Consider the following 19426-nt stretch of genomic DNA (forward strand, 5'->3'; position numbering starts at 1 on the left):
CCTCTCTCCCTCTGCTCCTGAACGTATGTCTGTGAACCTGTTTTTTGAGTCCCTGGGGCTCATTTATGATGAACCTGATAGAGTACATCTGGCGGAGGAAATGGTGATGAGTTTGACACAAGGGAAGCACTCTGCTGAATGGTTCTGCTCAGAGTTTAGGCGCTGGGCAGCTGAAATTTCTTGGAATGATGCAGCCCTGAGGGGGTTGTTCCGCATGGGTCTGTCCGACCGTCTGAAGGACGCTCTGGCACTTCATCCTCCTCCTAATACCCTGGAGGACGCCATGACTCAGGCAGTTCGAATGGACCGGAGACTCCGTGCTAGAGGAGTGATGCAGCAAGAGACTTCCTTGTTTTCCAAATTGCGTGACGCTGCTCCTGTATCTGAACCCATGGAGATTGGGTCAGTTTTGGTTATGGAAAAAGAAAGGAGGCGCCGGAGAGACAATCAATTGTGCTTTTACTGTGGAGCCTCTGGACATTGGAAAAGCAACTGTCCACTCTGCCCTTCTTCTGTGAAACCGTCTGAGAAACGACTGAGTCTGGACAACAATCGAGGAGGTTGTCCAGACTCCCAGGTACATGTTTTTTCACTTGCCAAAATATTGCTTCAAGTGGAATTGGAACTTGCTGGCGGTCCTGTGGTGACCACCGCCTTTGTTGACTGTGGCTCTTCTATTAATTTGATTAATGCCCAAGTTGTGACTCGTCATAAGATAGGGACAGTCAGGCTGAAAAACCCTGTTAAAGTTGTGGCTGTTGATTCATCCCCTCTTACCCGGGATGGAATTTGTTTCGGGACTGATGTTTTTTCTCTGAAAGTGGGTTCCACTCATGTGGAAAAATTAAGTTGCTTTGTAATGAATAATCTACCTGCAGGACTGGTACTGGATATGCCTTGGCTGCAACGCCACAATCCTGTCATTGATTGGGTGGCAGGGGAAATCACTCAATGGAGATGTAAGGGTAATGGTCCGTGTTGTAACCTGGGACCTCTTGTTAACCCTATTAAGTCTGTATCTTTGTCGTCTGTCGGTCTGCAGGGTATTCCGGAGTACCTGAAGGACTTCGAAGACGTGTTTTCCGAAAGTGAGGCTGAGGCGCTTCCACCACATCGACCCGGTGATTGTGCAATTGATTTGATCCCGGGAGCCAAATTACCCAAGGCTCGTCTGTACAATTTGTCTGGGCCTGAGCGCCAATCTATGAAAGAGTACATCACAGAGAGCCTCCGCAAGGGGCATATTCGGCCCTCTGTCTCACCCGTTGCCGCGGGGTTTTTCTTTGTCAAGAAAAAAGATGGTGGTTTGCGACCGTGCCTCGACTTTCGAGAACTAAATAAGATTACTGTTAAAAACACGTATCCTCTTCCTCTGATTCCTGATTTATGTAATCAACTCACTGGGGCCAAGTGGTTTTCCAAGCTTGACTTACGAGGGGCTTATAATCTGATAAGGATCCGAGAGGGGGATGAATGGAAAACAGCATTTCTGACGACCGAGGGCTTGTTTGAAAATTTGGTCATGCCCTTCGGTCTCACCAACGCTCCTGCTGTTTTCCAGAGTTTTATTAATGTTGTGTTTTCTGACCTGATTGGGCGTTATGTTGTCATTTACCTGGATGACATCTTGATATACTCAGAGGACAGTCAGTCACACTTACACCATCTTCATTCGGTTCTTGTAAGACTCAGGGAGAACCATTTATATGCTAAGCTGGAGAAGTGCTCGTTCTTTTTGCAAGAACTGTCTTTTCTGGGGTTAATTGTATCTGGGGAGGGATTCCGCATGGATCCTGGGAAGGTTCAGGCCATTTCTGATTGGGTGCAACCTCAGGACCTGAAGGGGTTGCAACGATTTCTGGGCTTCGCTAATTATTATAGGAAGTTCATTAAAGGGTTTTCGCAGATAGTGAAACCCTTGACGGACCTCACACTCAAAGGGGCGGATGTAAAAAATTGGTCCATGGCCGCAAAAAATTCCTTTCTGGCACTGAAGAAATGTTTCACTTCAGCACCCGTGTTGATACAACCCGATCCATCGAAACCTTTTATCGTGGAGGTTGATGCCTCGGAGGTGGGGGTGGGGGCAGTGTTGTCTCAGGGTCCGTCCACCCTTACTAACCTTAAACCCTGTGCCTTTTTCTCTAAAAAATTCTCTTCGGCCGAGAGAAATTATGATGTCGGCAACAGAGAATTGTTGGCAATTAAATTGGCCTTCGAAGAATGGAGGCATTTTCTGGAAGGGGCTGTTTTTCCCGTTACGGTCATCACTGATCATAAAAATTTGGCCTATATCGAGTCCGCTAAGAGATTAACCCTCAGACAGGCTCGGTGGGCACTTTTTTTTTCTCGGTTTCATTTTACCATTACATTCCGACCAGGGTCTAAAAATGTGAAGGCGGATGCCTTATCTCGTAGTTTTGATTCTGTGTCCCCTCCAGAACCTCCTTCCTCCATTCTTCAACCTGGAGTGGTTGTGGCTGAAGTCTCATCTGAGTTACAGAGGGAGATTTTGAATGCACAAACACAAGCTCCCAGGAATAAACCCCAAGGTAAACTGTTTGTACCCGATCACTTCCGTTTCACACTTCTGCAAGAATTTCATGATTCTGTGTTGAGTGCACACCCTGGGATTGCAGCTACCCGGGGGGCAGTAGCTAGGAACTTTTGGTGGCCTTCTATGGGTTCGGATATCAAAAAGTTTGTGAATTCTTGTGGGGTGTGTGCTCGTTCTAAGAGCTCTCTGGTCCGGCCGGCCGGGGAATTGGTACCTTTGCCAATTCCGGATAAACCCTGGACACACCTCTCCATGGATTTTATCACTAATCTTCCGTCTTCCAAGGGCAACACTGTAGTTTGGGTTGTGGTTGATAGGTTTTCAAAGCAAGCCCATTTTATGCCGCTACCTGCGTTGCCTTCTGCTGAAACCTTGGCTCGCTTGTTTATTCAGCATATAGTTCGGTTGCATGGGGTCCCTGTGAATGTGGTGTCTGACAGGGGTGTGCAGTTTGTGGCCAGGTTTTGGAGAGCTTTTTGTAAGAAGTTGGGGGTTACGTTGTCATTTTCCTCTGCTTATCACCCGGAATCCAACAGACAGACTGAACGCACCAACCAGTCGTTGGAACAGATTTTGAGATGCCTGGCCTCTTCCAGACAGGAGGACTGGTGTGAGGTTTTACCCATGGCTGAGTTTGCGTTCAATTGTCGTATTAATCAGTCTACTGGCAAATCTCCCTTTGAAGTCAATTGTGGGTTTGTTCCACAGTTTGGAGAATTTTCCCGCATGGATTCTGGTTGCCCTGGTGCTGAGGGTCTGGTGCAACAGTTAAGAACCCTTTGGAGGGAGGTTCAGGCGAACATCTCCAAAGCCCAAAAGAGGTACAAACATTTTGCAGACAGGAGGAGGGGGTCAGCTCCTACACTGACGGTGGGGGAGAAGGTATGGTTGTCTACTCGTAACATCAAACTTAAGATTCCCTCCATGAAGTTGGGCCCCAGGTTTATAGGTCCCTACAAGATTATTGAGGTGATCAACCCGGTGGCCTATAGGTTACAGTTGCCCACCTCTTTCAAAGTTTCTAATGTCTTCCACAGGTCCCTATTAAAACCTGTGGGGACGGTTAGAGAAGATTCTTCATTGAATGTTCCGCCAGTATTGGTAGAGGGTCAGCTGGAGTACGAGGTAGGGCGCATCTTTGATTCACGGTGGGTGCGTCGTAGGCTTCAGTACCTTGTACATTGGAAGGGGTTTTCTATTGAGGATAGGTCATGGGTTCCGGCCAGTTCTGTGCATGCTGATCGACTGGTGCGGGCTTTTCATGTTAGATACCCTGAGAAGCCTGGGGGTCCAGTGGCCCCCCATTAAGGAGGGGTACTGTCATGGTCAGGACATGGTTAATGTCCTGTCAGGGTTAATTTTTGCTAGCCTCTTTTCTATATTGGGAGGGGTATTTATACTCGCTCCTAGCCTGGTTTCTCTGTCAGCTATAGATTCTGTGTTTGTCTGTATGTGTGACTCCTGGATTGTGTGCTTGGTTTGCATAGCGTTGTCTTGCTTCCCGTGCTTTACCCTGTTCGTGTTCCTGGCTTCTGAACTCTGGCTTTGCTTCTGATGATCCCCTGTCTCTCTGTTTTGGTACCTCGTAATCTCCTGGCTCCGACTTCTGCTTGTTTAATAATTCTTTAGTGCTTGTCCTTTCTCTGTTTCCCTGGCGTCTGGCTCCGCCCCCTTTTTCTTCCTCCCACTCTGTCACATGGTCTAGGTCCTGTTCGTTACCTGTACACTCTGTTTTATGTCTAAGGTCCCGTGGGTTCAGGTTAGTAACTTGGCGTTTTGTTCAGCTGCTGTTTGCAGTTTCCCCTGCAGCATAGATATCCAGGCAACGTGACATTGACATGCTGTGGAAAATACAACGCAGCGTTTCCGCGTGGTATTTTCCGCACCATGGGCACAGCGGATTTGGTTTTCCATATGTTTACATGGTACTGTAAACCTGATGGAACTTTGCTGCGGATCCGCAGCGGCCAATCCGCTGCGGATCCGCAGCCAAATCCGCACCGTGTGCACATAGCCTAATTCTAAAGGTATGTGCACACGCTGCGGAAAACGCTGCGGATCCGCAGCAGTTTCCCATGAGTTTACAGTTCAATGTAAACCTATGGGAAACAAAAATCGCTGTGAAACCCATAAAGGCAACAGGTTTCTGCTAATAACCAAGAAAAATTATCTTTCACAATTGGTGCAGAATCCAACCAGAGGAGCAGCACTTTTAGACCTAATACTATCTAATAGACCTGACAGAATAACAAATCTGCAGGTGGTTGGGCATTTAGGAAATAGCGACCACAATATTGTACAGTTTCACCTGTCTTTCACTAGGGGGACTTGTCAGGGAGTCACAAAAACACTGAACTTTAGGAAGGCAAAGTTTGACCAGCTTAGAGATGCCCTTAATCTGGTAGACTGGGACAATATCCTCAGAAATGAGAATACTGATAATAAATGGGAAATGTTTAAGAACATCCTAAATAGGCAGTGTAAGCGGTTTATACCTTGTGGGAATAAAAGGACTAGAAATAGGAAAAACCCAATGTGGCTAAACAAAGAAGTAAGACAGGCAATTAACAGTAAAAAGAAAGCATTTGCACTACTAAAGCAGGATGGCACCATTGAAGCTCTAAAAAACTATAGGGAGAAAAATACTTTATCTAAAAAACTAATTAAAGCTGCCAAAAAGGAAACAGAGAAGCACATTGCTAAGGAGAGTAAAACTAATCCCAAACTGTTCTTCAACTATATCAATAGTAAAAGAATAAAAACTGAAAATGTAGGCCCCTTAAAAAATAGTGAGGAAAGAATGGTTGTAGATGACGAGGAAAAAGCTAACATATTAAACACCTACTTCTCCACGGTATTCACGGTGGAAAATGAAATGCTAGGTGAAATCCCAAGAAACAATGAAAACCCTATATTAAGGGTCACCAATCTAACCCAAGAAGAGGTGCGAAACCGGGTAAATAAGATTAAAATAGATAAATCTCCGGGTCCGGATGGCATACACCCACGAGTACTAAGAGAACTAAGTAATGTAGTAGATAAACCATTATTTCTTATTTTTAGGGACTCTATAGCGACAGGGTCTGTTCCGCAGGACTGGCGCATAGCAAATGTGGTGCCAATATTCAAAAAGGGCTCTAAAAGTGAACCTGGAAATTATAGGCCAGTAAGTCTAACCTCTATTGTTGGTAAAATATTTGAAGGGTTTCTGAGGGATGTTATTCTGGATTATCTCAATGAGAATAACTGTTTAACTCCATATCAGCATGGGTTTATGAGAAATCGCTCCTGTCAAACCAATCTAATCAGTTTTTATGAAGCGGTAAGCTATAGACTGGACCACGGTGAGTCATTGGACGTGGTATATCTCGATTTTTCCAAAGCGTTTGATACCGTGCCGCACAAGAGGTTGGTACACAAAATGAGAATGCTTGGTCTGGGGGAAAATGTGTGTAAATGGGTTAGTAACTGGCTTAGTGATAGAAAGCAGAGGGTGGTTATAAATGGTATAGTCTCTAACTGGGTCGCTGTGACCAGTGGGGACCGCAGGGGTCAGTATTGGGACCTGTTCTCTTCAACATATTCATTAATGATCTGGTAGAAGGTTTACACAGTAAAATATCGATATTTGCAGATGATACAAAACTATGTAAAGCAGTTAATACAAGAGAAGATAGTATTCTGCTACAGATGGATCTGGATAAGTTGGAAACTTGGGCTGAAAGGTGGCAGATGAGGTTTAACAATGATAAATGTAAGGTTATACACATGGGAAGAGGGAATCAATATCACCATTACACACTGAACGGGAAACCACTGGGTAAATCTGACAGGGAGAAGGACTTGGGGATCCTAGTTAATGATAAACTTACCTGGAGCAGCCAGTGCCAGGCAGCAGCTGCCAAGGCAAACAGGATCATGGGGTGCATTAAAAGAGGTCTGGATACACATGATGAGAGCATTATACTGCCTCTGTACAAATCCCTAGTTAGACCGCACATGGAGTACTGTGTCCAGTTTTGGGCACCGGTGCTCAGGAAGGATATAATGGAACTAGAGAGAGTACAAAGGAGGGCAACAAAATTAATAAAGGGGATGGGAGAACTACAATACCCAGATAGATTAGCGAAATTAGGATTATTTAGTCTAGAAAAAAGACGACTGAGGGGCGATCTAATAACCATGTATAAGTATATAAGGGGACAATACAAATATCTCGCTGAGGATCTGTTTATACCAAGGAAGGTGACGGGCACAAGGGGGCATTCTTTGCGTCTGGAGGAGAGAAGGTTTTTCCACCAACATAGAAGAGGATTCTTTACTGTTAGGGCAGTGAGAATCTGGAATTGCTTGCCTGAGGAGGTGGTGATGGCGAACTCAGTCGAGGGGTTCAAGAGAGGCCTGGATGTCTTCCTGGAGCAGAACAATATTGTATCATACAATTATTAGGTTCTGTAGAAGGACGTAGATCTGGGGATTTATTATGATGGAATATAGGCTGAACTGGATGGACAAATGTCTTTTTTCGGCCTTACTAACTATGTTACTATGTTACTATGTTACATGCGGAAAAACTGCACGGAAACGCAGGGGTTTACATTCCGCAGCATGTCACTTCTTTCTGCGGATTCCGCAGCGGTTTTACAACTGCTCCAATAGAAAACAGGCCCTGTGTATAACACTACACAATGTAAGAGGCAGAACGTGGCTGAAAGATATACGACAAACAGAACTGATGTAGATCCACTTAGTGCTAATTCAAATCTCCCTTTTTTGGGGGGAGACAGTGTTAGGGGTTGAGTTCCTGTCTCTGCACAGGGGGAATCTCGGGCCATCTCCGCTGCGGTCTCCCATTCTTTTCCTGCCGCAGTGGAGCCTGCTCAGCGGAGACGTCGATCCCAGCATCTCGCTCGGTCTGACTGTGCTAAGAGTTACTGCTGCGTTTCCTGCTTCTCCCATTGAAGTCAGTGCTGGGCAGCGGCGAGCGGACGCTTCTGGGGCTAAGTCCTGCTTTTCACATTCTGAGCATGCCCAGAATAAGATCTCTCAGTGGAGATCGAGGGTCACATGATCAGATACTGCAGCTAAGGTCCTTGTAGCTGCTAGGACTAAATCCTGCTTTGCACTCTGAACATGCCCAGGGCGAGATCTCTCAGTGGAGATCCAGGGTCACATGCTCAGGTGCTGCAGCACTCCATTGTTCCTTCTTTGAAAGGTCCTAAATGTGCTGCAACTATTTAAGGCTCGCATGACCGCACGGCCATGCGCTAGTATCAATTCATATATGTGCTTTGCGCCAGTGTGGTTATGTATGAGTGTGTTCAGGGACCCGGCTGAAATAAGCCCCTAGAATACCGGCTTCTCCGGTGAAGAGATTGCATGTAGCATAACCACTGACTGCTGTCAGCTTGGCAGTAAGCTTGTGCTCCTGTGAGGCTAACAGGGCGCAGTGCTTCCCTTACACGGCTCCTCTGTGGAGTAACAGAGCTAGTCTATACCGCCTTACAGTGCCGCCATTTGCTAGCAGCAGGTTCCTCCTGCACGGTGGACCCCGGGTTGCGAACGCACCATTTATAATAAAACATCTCTATTTTCTCGGTGCGTTCCGCTAGCCCTAACAGACAGCAAAAAAACTCAGGCCCAGTGTATTACACTACACAATGTAATTGGCAGAACGTGGCTGGCAGATATACGACTAACAGAACTGACATATAGAAACTTGTTGGCAATTTAAATCTCCTTTTTTGGGGGGGAGACTGCAGCAAAAAACAGGCCCTGTGTATTAAACTACACAATGTCAGTGGCAAAACGTGGCTGGCAGATATATCAAAAAATACAAAGGGCTGTAGTACAATTTCAATCTCCCTACATTGATCAAAGAACAAGTATGGCAGCAATAAAAAGGACTGCTGCACACAAAAGTGTGGACAAAGAAACAAGAGAACTGTGCAGAAAGGAGCAACAGGATTTTTGCTTTTAAAAAAGCAGTTGGTTTGCACAGCGGTGTACAAACAGCAATGCAGCTATCAAGGAGCCTTATAAGGCAGCCTAATAAGCTACAGAGCTGATGCACAAAAAAAACTCCACTGTCCCTGCAAAGAAAAGGTGGTGTTGGACAGTGGAAATCGCTACAGCACAAGCAGTTTCGGGGTTAATCTTCCCTCCCTAACTATATCCCTTCTTCTGATGCAGCTGCAGCAACCTCTCCCTATGCTAAGATCAGCAGCAGTAAGATGGCGGTTGGCGTGCACACCCCTTTATAGCCCCTGTGATGCCGCAGACAGCAAGCCAATCACTGCCATGCCCTTCTCTAAGATGGTCGGGACCGAGACCTATGTCATCACACTGCCCACACTCTGCGTCCTCCTTCATTGGATGAGAAATGGTGCTGAAAGCGTCATACTAAACGTGACTTTGGCGCGATGATCGCCGATCTCATGGACGATCCCACACTAGGATCCGGTCGGGTTTCACGAATCCCGACTTTGCCGAAAGTTGGCAACTTTTGAAAATGTCCGATCCGTGTCGCTCAACCCTATTTGTAAGCACCGTCACTATCTCTATCTATCTCTCTCTCTCTCTCTCTCTCTCTATATATATATATATATATATACAGTACAGACCAAAAGTTTGGACACACCATTTAAAGATTTCCCTGTGTTTTCATGACTATGAAAATTGTACATTCACACTGAAGGCATCAAAACTATGAATTAACCCATGTGGAATTATAAACTTAACAAAAATGTGTGAAACAACTGAAAATATGTCTTATATTCTAACTTCTTCAAAGTAGCCACCTTTTGCCTTGATGACTGCTTTGCAGAGGACATGGTTTGAGATTCCCTCTGTGCAGCTGCGGGAACTCGACACCTAACACTCACTAGATAATAATCATAATATGACTTAGGCTAGTTTCATATTTGCATTAGAATCCGCAGTGTTTAATCCGCATCCGCAAGTGCAGGAAAAAAAGCATACAAACACGTACAAACGCGGCGTTTTTTAGACGCATGCGGGAATGCATGCGGTTAAAAAAACGCAGCGTTTGCACGCTTTTCTATGTGTTTTTTCCTGCATTTGCCTTTTTGTTGCATATGGTAACAAATTTTACAGGAGAAAAACCTAGATAACCAGACACCGCCAATTTGACTACAGAGGGCATGTATGATGGGATATCTTTATATAGACCCTTGAACAGCTGAAATCTTCAGATTTTGCTCCTGTATCCTGTGTCATGATGGAGACCGCTCCAGAACCTGGGTCAACAGTGCTGCTCGATGTGCTGTGAAAAAAGGAAAAAAAAATGAATACCAAAAATTAACCAGACGCCAAATCCTGTGAAATAGAAACATACATATTATGGCAATACAATACAACCTAACACACAGGATAAATATTTACATTCTCTGGGCAATGACCAGTCTTAAAAATGCCAGAATGTGATGGTATTTGTACTTTCAGATCCTTGCTCCTGAATCACTGGGAACACGGCTCTCTTGACGCAGGTCCTTGTTGAAGCGGTCCTTCATCGAACGCCAACGTGTTTTGACTTTCTGCACTGTTGTAAAAACAAAAAAATAGGGTTACACAATGTACTTTTGGCCGTGCTCACACAACTGTGTGTGATGAGAGAAACTCCAGAGAGTTTCTCTCATCACACACAGTTGTGTGAGCACGGCCAAGGTCTCTGCTGCTTCACTGCATTGCAATACTTAGAAAATGCATTTTGGACCCAAGTAGGGGCGTTTTCCCAGCCATCCCACATCGCTTTGGCCACCTCATTCCATAGGCGCCGGATCGTCACATTGTCCGAGTGCTGTGGAACCCGGGTGTCCCACAATGGGACTTGCTCCTGGACCAGGGAGATGAGGAGGTCATTTTCTATGAGGTCTTCATCCCATTCAGGAACCTAAAAATTAAATAAAGACATTAATGTTGGATACATTAACATAAGGAAAAGAAAGGAAACAGAGGATGAGAAATGGCATGAATAAGGAAAGTCAAGATACAAAAGGAGTACAGAAGAAAAATCTAAAGAAAGAGGAAAGTAAATAAAGGAAGATTCAAGAATACTAAAGTGAGGATACAGTAAACAGTCAGCCTGATATACGTACACGCTGCTGCCTTGCCACCCGACCATGACTCCGCTGCTCCTGCCCAGTCTCTGCCGCAGTAGAAGAAGTGTCATATGTGTAGATGTGACAGTGAATACTTAACAATCTGACGAGGTGAGTACTACTTCACTGACATGTTCGACTTCAGAAGGCCCAGGATGTTGCTCCTCATCAGAAGAAGAAGACATTCTGAGGCATGCAGAAAGAAAGAAATGGCAGAAATTAGGACATGTAGAGACAGAAAATAGAAAATAAAGGCATTGGCTAGGATACACTCACATTGTTCTGGGTGTAGATTCCTACCTGTGTCTGCTCTGCTGCATCTGGAAAGCTTCTCTGTCTGCTGCGTAGTGACCTGCAACTGTCCACTCCCTCCCCTTATCACCTTGTATGTGGGGGGTGGCTTATCAGTGTCTAGACGTGTTTTTATCTGGTGCAACGCATGCGTTCACGAACGCAAGCAAACGCATGTGCTTGCGGCTGCATGCGTTCACATAGACAGCAATGCGTTTTTTTGGCGCATTTGAACCGCTAACAACCGCATACGTTTCTAGGCGGCAAATTGACGCCTCTAAAATTACTACATGTAGCATTTAGCACGCCAAACCGCAGACGACGAAACGACGCATGCGTCGTCAAACGCGGAAAAACGCACTCAGACGCAGACACTAGCGTTTCTAATGTTAAATATAGGAATACACAACGCATGCAAATTATTGCAGATGAAACGCTGCGGACACAACCGCAAATGTGAAACCAGCCTAATATAGGCAAAAGTACATATATAGGGCTATAAATGGTTTGCATGGCCGCTCGGCAAGTATAAACTAAACACGAGAGAAGAGAAAAAAGACTAGACTAATAATGGTGTGCACATCCACATAGTAAAATATAAGAAAAAACATTTATTGCACCTCAAGACAAAACAACATTTAAAAACATGTAAAATACATATAACATGACCAATAAAGCATCACCCCCAAAGAACTAGGTCAATTAGGCAAAGAGTGAAACAAATTAAATAATCAATGTTATATTTATAAAAAAGGTCAATAATGGCCCCTGTACACCATAATATGGGTCTAGTCAGTAAGCAAAAGCAAATATTAGTGACAAGCCATACAACATCCCAAAAATGATGTGACACAAGAGTATGTGTAGTGAATACAATACACCTTACATAGCATATATGCACACGATTGTTGTCACAAGTGAGCCGCATTGTGGAGACATAAAATGATGCATCCCAACCTCCAGATCACTGGTGTGTTATCCTAAAAGGTATGGGAATAGATTCCCACAATATGAAACACCATAGTTAGAAAGAGGAAAGGACAAGGAAAGTCCAAAAATGGAAAGTGCAGCAACACTGGGAAAAGGTAAATATCCTGGTGGAATAAAGATCAACAGAGGCATACAATAGCCTTCGTCAGCTGCTGCAGGGATATGCGTGGGGCCCTTACCTCACCCCTCTTATCCTTTATTAGGATTGCATGCTCACATGGCTCCATCTTACAGCCTTTCTTTTCATTCTTGTAATGTGCTGCTGCAGTGCAGTATAGAGCAACCTCCACCAAGTGCTGCTGGCTAAGGAAAAGAGGTTGAACACACAGCGCAGCAATACTGAACAACAACACAGGTGTCACAGGTAAAGAAAGAGGTGTGAGACAAGCCAAGGTCATACACGGAGATAGCAGCGCGGTACAGAAGGAGCAAGCAGAGAATAGTCGGGGACAAGCAAAACGTCAGAGCCTACCGGGAACGTGGGAACCAAAACGTGAGATGTAAGATGGAGTCGGGGTACAGGCCAAAGGTCGGAACAAGTCATAAACGGGTGCAGGCAGTCAGAGGCAAATAGGAACACTAGTACAGGGATCCAGGTCAGGTGCTCAAACCGTGCAGCATGAACTATAGCTGACACTGGCCCACAGGCTGCAGAGGACTTAAATAGCTCAGCCAGCCTCAAAGTGAGGCAGAGGGGTTTGACATCATGAAAGATGTAAAAACTGTTGGAGGAAAATAGCACAATAGGGTTTTATCCGAGATTAAGCAGTCAATGCAAGGTAAAAGCACTCACCAGAGGACGCTTAAGACAAGCATTGGAAATATTCGCTGCTGCAGATCCATGAATCCACGAGGGACTCACCATTGAGAATACAATGTAGGAGAACGTGGTCAAATTCTGCGCTGCTGAATCATGTAATCCAAAGGTGTTGTTAAAAAGTGGTCTTTATTCAACACGTTTCTGAGTTTCAAAGAACCCCTTCATCAGGAAATACCACATAAGAATTTTCATGATCCAGTTCTGAGTTTATGTTCAGCTGTTTTATCTCTGGACTGGTCATGTGGGAGTTAATCCCAGAAAAGTTTATGTGCAACTGTGCTGGACTCTGTTGATTGTACCGTGAGCAGGCGGATTCCCGCAGGCATATGGACTGTGATACACGTTATCTTTTTGTTTCCCAATTTGCTATCCCTGTGCCGTTTGATGTTTTTCATGGACCCATAGTCTTACATTGCCGATTTTGATCCTAAATTCAGATTGGACCTGTCTCCGATTTTTTTCATTTCACTTGATCCGAGTAAAAGATCAGGCATGTACACAGCCCCAAAGAATATCATAAGTATGAGTACTAGTGCTCTCCATGAAAACAACGGAGAGCAGTCATCCGATATAATCGGTTTTGTGCATGAGAAAGGGTGGAAGGTTTTTGTTCAATTATAGCTGTCACAATGATAATGGTTAAAATTATAAAGAAATCACATAAAGTTAATCAAATTGATACAATTGTATAAACAAAAATATGTGACGTTATACAAAAATGTTATTCATGGCTCGTTGCTAGGTATCCTTGGATTACTATAACTTAATTCGTGGCAGCTAAGAATCCCACTTCAAATATCCAAAAGGGTATGGCTAGGACTATACAGACAAACACTGCAGGTGGAAGACACATACGTGGGGATTATATCGCATAAAACATTACCGGGAAAGGGATTCTATGAATTAAGGATGCATGTGTATAATGTACACCACCAAAAATGTCTCCTCCTGGACCAGTTGTGACTTGTATTGTTCAAGATTATTGTACTTCTTTTAATTATGTATACCCCTCCTCACATGTAAAGCGCCATGGAATAAATGGCGCTATAATAAATAATAATAATAATGCAGAAGATTAAAAATACATAACTATCGCAGAAACAATGATCCAGCAAATACACTAGGAAACAGCTACACCAAATGCTGAGAAATCAACTGCATAAATTAGCATTGTTTTGAAGCCACATTATTCTTAGTTACCCACCATTGCCATAGCTGTTTTCATTTCCTATGAGAAGACATCATGCACTGAGGAATGGAAAGCTTGAGTCTTTTGATCTTCAGAAGAATGGGATCCTGCAATGGGATCCACTAATGCTTGGCTTCAGTAGTGGTCCTAGAATATTTTCAAGTTTCCATTACCGTTGCCTGAAATTAATAAAGTGGTCACAATGCCAAAATTATTACTAAAATGGGTAAATGAGGAATGACATCAGTTTCCAAAATATCTCTTGGTCAAGAGTAAAAGATAGTCATCTCGGTGTCTCATCTTTTGCATGTATTTTTCCTTTTCTGTCTGGATTTTTGTATACCATAACTGTTATGTTTTAGTCTATGTATTTTTGAAGATGCTGGCATTTTTTCTCCTTTTTATGCCTCACATACTCTGGATCCGACCTGATGATGTAGTGCAACGCACCCTACTTTGAGATTTTTTTTACCTTGTAAGGCCGGTTTCACACGTCAGTGGCTCCGGTACGTGAGGTGACAGTTTCCTCACGTACCGGAGACACTGATTCACGTAGACACATTGAAATCAATGTGTCTCTGCACATGTCAGCGTGTTTTTACGGACCGTGTGTCCGTTTGGAAAACACGGAGACATGTCAGTGTTCGTGGGAGCGCACGTATTACATGGACCAATTAAAGTCAATGGGTCTGTGTAAAACACGTACCGCACACGGACGTTGTCCGTGTGCAGTCCGTGTGCCATGCAGGAGACAGCGCTACAGTAAGTCCTGTCCCCCCTACGTGGTGCTGAAGCCGCCATTCATATCTTCTCTGCAGCAGCGTTTGCTGTAGAGAAGATATGAATAATCCTTTTTTTTTTGTTTCTTGTGTTTAAAATAAAGATCCATGTTCCCACCCCCTCCCACCCCCTGTGCGCCCGCCCGCTGTTATTAAAATACTCAGCCGGCTCCCTCGCTAGCGCTGCTTCCTGTCCTGGCCGCACCTTCTACTGTATGAGCGGTCACGTGGGGGTGGAGCCGCATATTCATTACTGTAAATGAGCAGCCCCACGTGACCGCTCATACAGTAGAAGGTGCGGCCAGGACAGGAAGCAGCGCCAGCGAGGGAGCCAGGTGAGTATTTTAATAACAGCGGGCGGGCGCACAGGGGGTGGGAGGGGGGTGGGAACATGGATCTTTATTTTAAACACGAGAAACAAAAAAAAAGGATTATTCATATCTTCTCTACAGAAAACGCTGCTGCAGAGAAGATATGAATGGCAGCTTCAGCACCAGATGCAGGGGACAGCGCTTATCTCTAGCGCTGTCTCCTGCACAGTGCGTGTGGTACCCAGTCGGCACATGGGCAGTACACGTGTGCTGCCCGTGTGCCACACTGATGTGCCACAGAAAGGCACGGACACGGATAATTCCGGTACCGATTTTTCCGGTACCGGAATTATCTGGACGTGTGAGACTGGCCTAAGCTGATGTTTCTGTGCCTTCATAAAATTCAAAAAACTTGGTGTTAGGGCTTGTGGAACGCACCGAATAAATAGAAAGATAATAAAATGTGCATTCGAGCCCGGGGTCCACAGTGCAGAGATGGAACCTGCTGTTAGGTAATAGCGACACTATATGGCGGTACTACGCCAGACTAAACTCGGGTTCCGTCACCTGGTATGAACTGATGCAAACTCTGTTGCTTCACAGAGTCGCAGGGAAACAAAGAAAAGCTGTGCCCTGTTAGCAGTCACAGGGTGCAGCAGATGGACGCTAGTGGGATCCCTGAAATTCACCCCCACTATGCTGGTGATTGATCTCACTCTGACCGTCGGTGGCTTTTGAGCCCGCGCCTGAGGATGCCCTGAGTCAGATGCTGAGCTCAAGCGGGAGTTCCCACCCTATACTTACCAGTTGTCAGGACTAAATAAAGATTACTGCACAGAGTGCGTACAGCGCCGCTCTGGCAGAAGCCACTAACCACTGGTGGTTGCTGCTGGTTAGACGCAGTAAGGATCATGCTCTTGTGTTAAGGATAGCACTGTCAGGCGCTAGGTAGCTCCAACATTCGCAAACATTCAACAACTCTAGGAATGGAAATGATTAAGGAGCCATCACCAGAACAGGCATACAACCACACACAATAACAGGTTTATACTAGTGCATGGCCGTGCGGCCATGCGAACCTTTTATAGCTGTAGCTCTCCGGGACCTTCTTAGTGGTCCAATAGGAGCTGCCACAGCTTGAGATAGAGTTCTGTGACTCCTTGCTTGCGCTCTTTCTGCGGTACTGCAGCCCTGTGACGCAACAGAGTTTGCTTCCTTCATACCGGGTGAAGCTAACCTGTGTGTGAATCCACATTATACCGCCATATAGTCTGTCATTACTCAGCAGCAGGTTCCATCTCTGCATGGTGGACCCTGGGCTGCGAACGCACCGTATACCATCTTCTTAATTATTTGGTGCATTCCGCTAGCCCTAACATTACACCAGCACCAGGGTCTGGCTAGTAATGGAGGACGAACAGCGATTACAAAGGTACATCCAGCAGCTGGAGGGTAGGTTGGCAGCTCTTGAGCGCACAACCTCGGCTGTGGATGTTACTGCGGTCGCTGTTCAGGCTGCTAGCGCTGGCTGCAGCCAGTTTGCCCACTGCCACCCCTGCTCCGACTTTGTCCCGTCTCCCGCTACCTGATAAGTTCACTGGTGAGGTGACAGTAAGCTGTGTCGGGGATTCATGAGTCAGTGTGCCATACACCTTAAGCTCCTGGCTGCACATTTTCCCATGGAGCGGGCGATGGTGGGATTTATTGCATCCCTGTTGTCGAGCAGGACGTTAGAGTGGGCAACGCCTCTGTGGGAGCGTGACGATCATGTGGTGCAGAGTGCTCCAAGGTTTCTGGACTCTCTGAGTTAGGTCTTTTTGGGACCTCCTGTCACTCATGATTCGGCGCTCCAACTGCTGGCTTTGACACAGGGTTTGTCCATGGTCAGTCACTTTTCCGTTCACTTCCGGGCTTTGGCATCCGAACTGGAGTGGCCAGATAAGGTCCTTATCTCTGTTCTGGAGAGGACTGGCTGACCATATGACGGACACCTTGGCCACTAGGGAGATTTCCGTCACACTGGCTTGAGCTGATAGCCATATCCACTAGCATTGACCTCCGTTTTCATGAGCGGGGATTTGGAGCGAGACCAGTGTAGGCAGAGGTTTCGGCTAGCACCTACCTTCGCCATGCCACTGGAGTACCCTTTTCAGGCGTCCAAGCCCTATGAGGCCATGGAGGTTTCTCGAGCGGGTCCTAAGTCTCGGGCAGTTTGAAAACCCATGGTCTGTAATGTCTGCCTGAAGTCAGGACATTATACCAAGAAATGTCCACAGCGGCAGGGGAAACGACCACGTCTAGTAACTGTAGGTGGAGGTTCACTAGACACCGGCGTTTTCCTCCAAATTGTCCATCAAGGGGAAAATTACCTTTGACCCTTCCACTTTTATGGTTGTACTTTGTGTGGATTCCGGGGCGGAGGGAAATTTCATGTCCTCAGCCTTTGCCCAATGGAATATACTAGCCAAACTAGTGACCGTAAGAGTGGTGAATGGGTTGACACTGCCTTCACAAATTACACACCAGACTATCCCGTTTACATTATCTATGTCTCCATCCCATCAGGAGATCATTTCCCTTCTTGTCATTCCTGAGGGAAAAGATGAGATTCTGCTAGGGATACCTTGGTTGCGTTACCACTCTTCACATATAGAGTGGTCCTCTGGGAGAATTCTGGGATGGAGTAAATCTTGTGGGGGCAGATGTCTGAGGGAGTGCATTCAGGTTGCCACAACAGAGGTACCCGAGATCTTACCTCTCTCCCCAAACACTAATGGTCTTATGCGGATATATTCTCCAAGAGAGCTGCAGAGACTCTACCACCTCACTGCCCCTATGACTGCCCTATTGATCTCTTGCCTTGGGTCAGAGCCTCCCTGGAGATCAGTCTATCCCCTGTCTCTCCCGAAGACGGAGCTTTGTCGCCTACTTAGTATTAAGTTGAATCTCTCTTAAGCATACCATCCCAAGACCAATGGGTTGGTAGAGAGGGCCAACCAGACCCTAGTCACATACCTACGACATTTTGTCTCGGCCAGGCAGGATGACTGGGCAACCCTGCTACCAAGGGCAGAGTTTGCCTTGAACAATGCCGTAGCCGACTCCACTGGGCAGACCCCATTCCTCCTTAATTATGGCCAGCATCTGCGGGTTCCTGTGCCCATGCCCATGTCTTCCTACGACTCTAGGGTGGCAGACTGGGCAGTGGAAGCACGGTATATCTGGGACTGCACACAGGATGCCATCCGGGCCTCCAAGGAGAATAAGGGTCTCTGCTGATGCACATCGGCGCCCTGCTCTGACCTTTGCTCCTGGCGACTTAGTGTGGCTCTCCACCCGCAATATCAAGCTGTGAGTTGAGTCCACTAAGTTTGCGCCTCGCTATATAGGTCCCTTCAAGGTTCTGGAACAGGTTAATCCTGTGGTCTACCATCTGGCTCTTCCTCCATGCCTGGGTATCACCGACAACTTTAATGTGTCCCTCTTAAAGCCCGTTTACATGTCCCGGTTTTCCGAGTCATCTGCCGGGACAACGGGTTCGTCCACAGACGATTGTGTGGTGAAAGCTATCTTGGGGTGCAAGGTGGTACATGGAAAAAAGTTCTATCTGGTTGAATGGAAGGGTCACGGCCCAGAGGACAGAACCTGGGAACCTGTGGAGCACAATCGGGCTCCGCTCCTCATTGCAGCCTTTGAATGTAGCGAGGCCCAGGGAGGGGGGACCCTAAGAGGGGGGTAATGTTAGGTGTCGAGTTCCCGCCTCTGCACAGGGGGAACCATCTCCGCTGCGGTCTCCCATTCTTCTCCAGCCACAGTGGTGCCTGCTCAGCAGAGACGTCGGTCCCAGCATCTGGCTCAAGCTGATACTATGCAACTGGTTACCACTGGCCTTCCAGGCTCTGCCTTTGTAGCCAGCACTGATCAGCAGCGAGCAGGTCTTTCTGGGACTAAGTTCTGCTTTTCCCATACTGAGCATGCCCATGGGAACACCTCCCATTGGAGGTCGGAGGCTACATGCTAAGGTCCTATTGTAGTTCCTATTTGACCATCTGAAAGGTCCCGTAGCACTGCTGCTATAAAAGGTTCACATGGCCGCTCAGTCATGTGCTAGTGTATACTTGAAAACGTGTATGTGCAGATGTGTGAAAGTCGCTCATTAATCATCCCCCTTCCTAGTGTTGTTGACTGCTCTCGAATGGTGGATGCTTGCTATCTAGCGCCCGACAGTGCTATCTGTACCTAACACACGACACAGTGTCTTATTGCTGTGACTGCCAGTGCGGAGCCGTGCACTATTAGAGCACTTTCCTGACCCAAGTCTGGGTGGTTGGTGGCATCCGCCAGAGCGGCACTGCACGCACTCTTGTGC

General features: G+C 46.2%; 1 protein-coding gene across 1 annotated transcript in view; it reads left to right on the forward strand.

Moving 5' to 3' along the window:
• The first annotated feature begins 283 nt into the window (after positions 1-283).
• Positions 284-19426, forward strand: part of LOC138674849 (olfactory receptor 5V1-like) — a 42882-nt gene continuing 23739 nt past the window's right edge. The window contains exon 1 of the mRNA XM_069762666.1: positions 284-577. Coding sequence (XP_069618767.1) covers positions 284-577 — 294 coding nt within the window. The remainder of the gene's footprint in view (positions 578-19426) is intronic.

Source organism: Ranitomeya imitator, chromosome 4, assembly GCF_032444005.1.
Source record: "Ranitomeya imitator isolate aRanImi1 chromosome 4, aRanImi1.pri, whole genome shotgun sequence".
Lineage (NCBI taxonomy): Eukaryota > Metazoa > Chordata > Amphibia > Anura > Dendrobatidae > Ranitomeya > Ranitomeya imitator.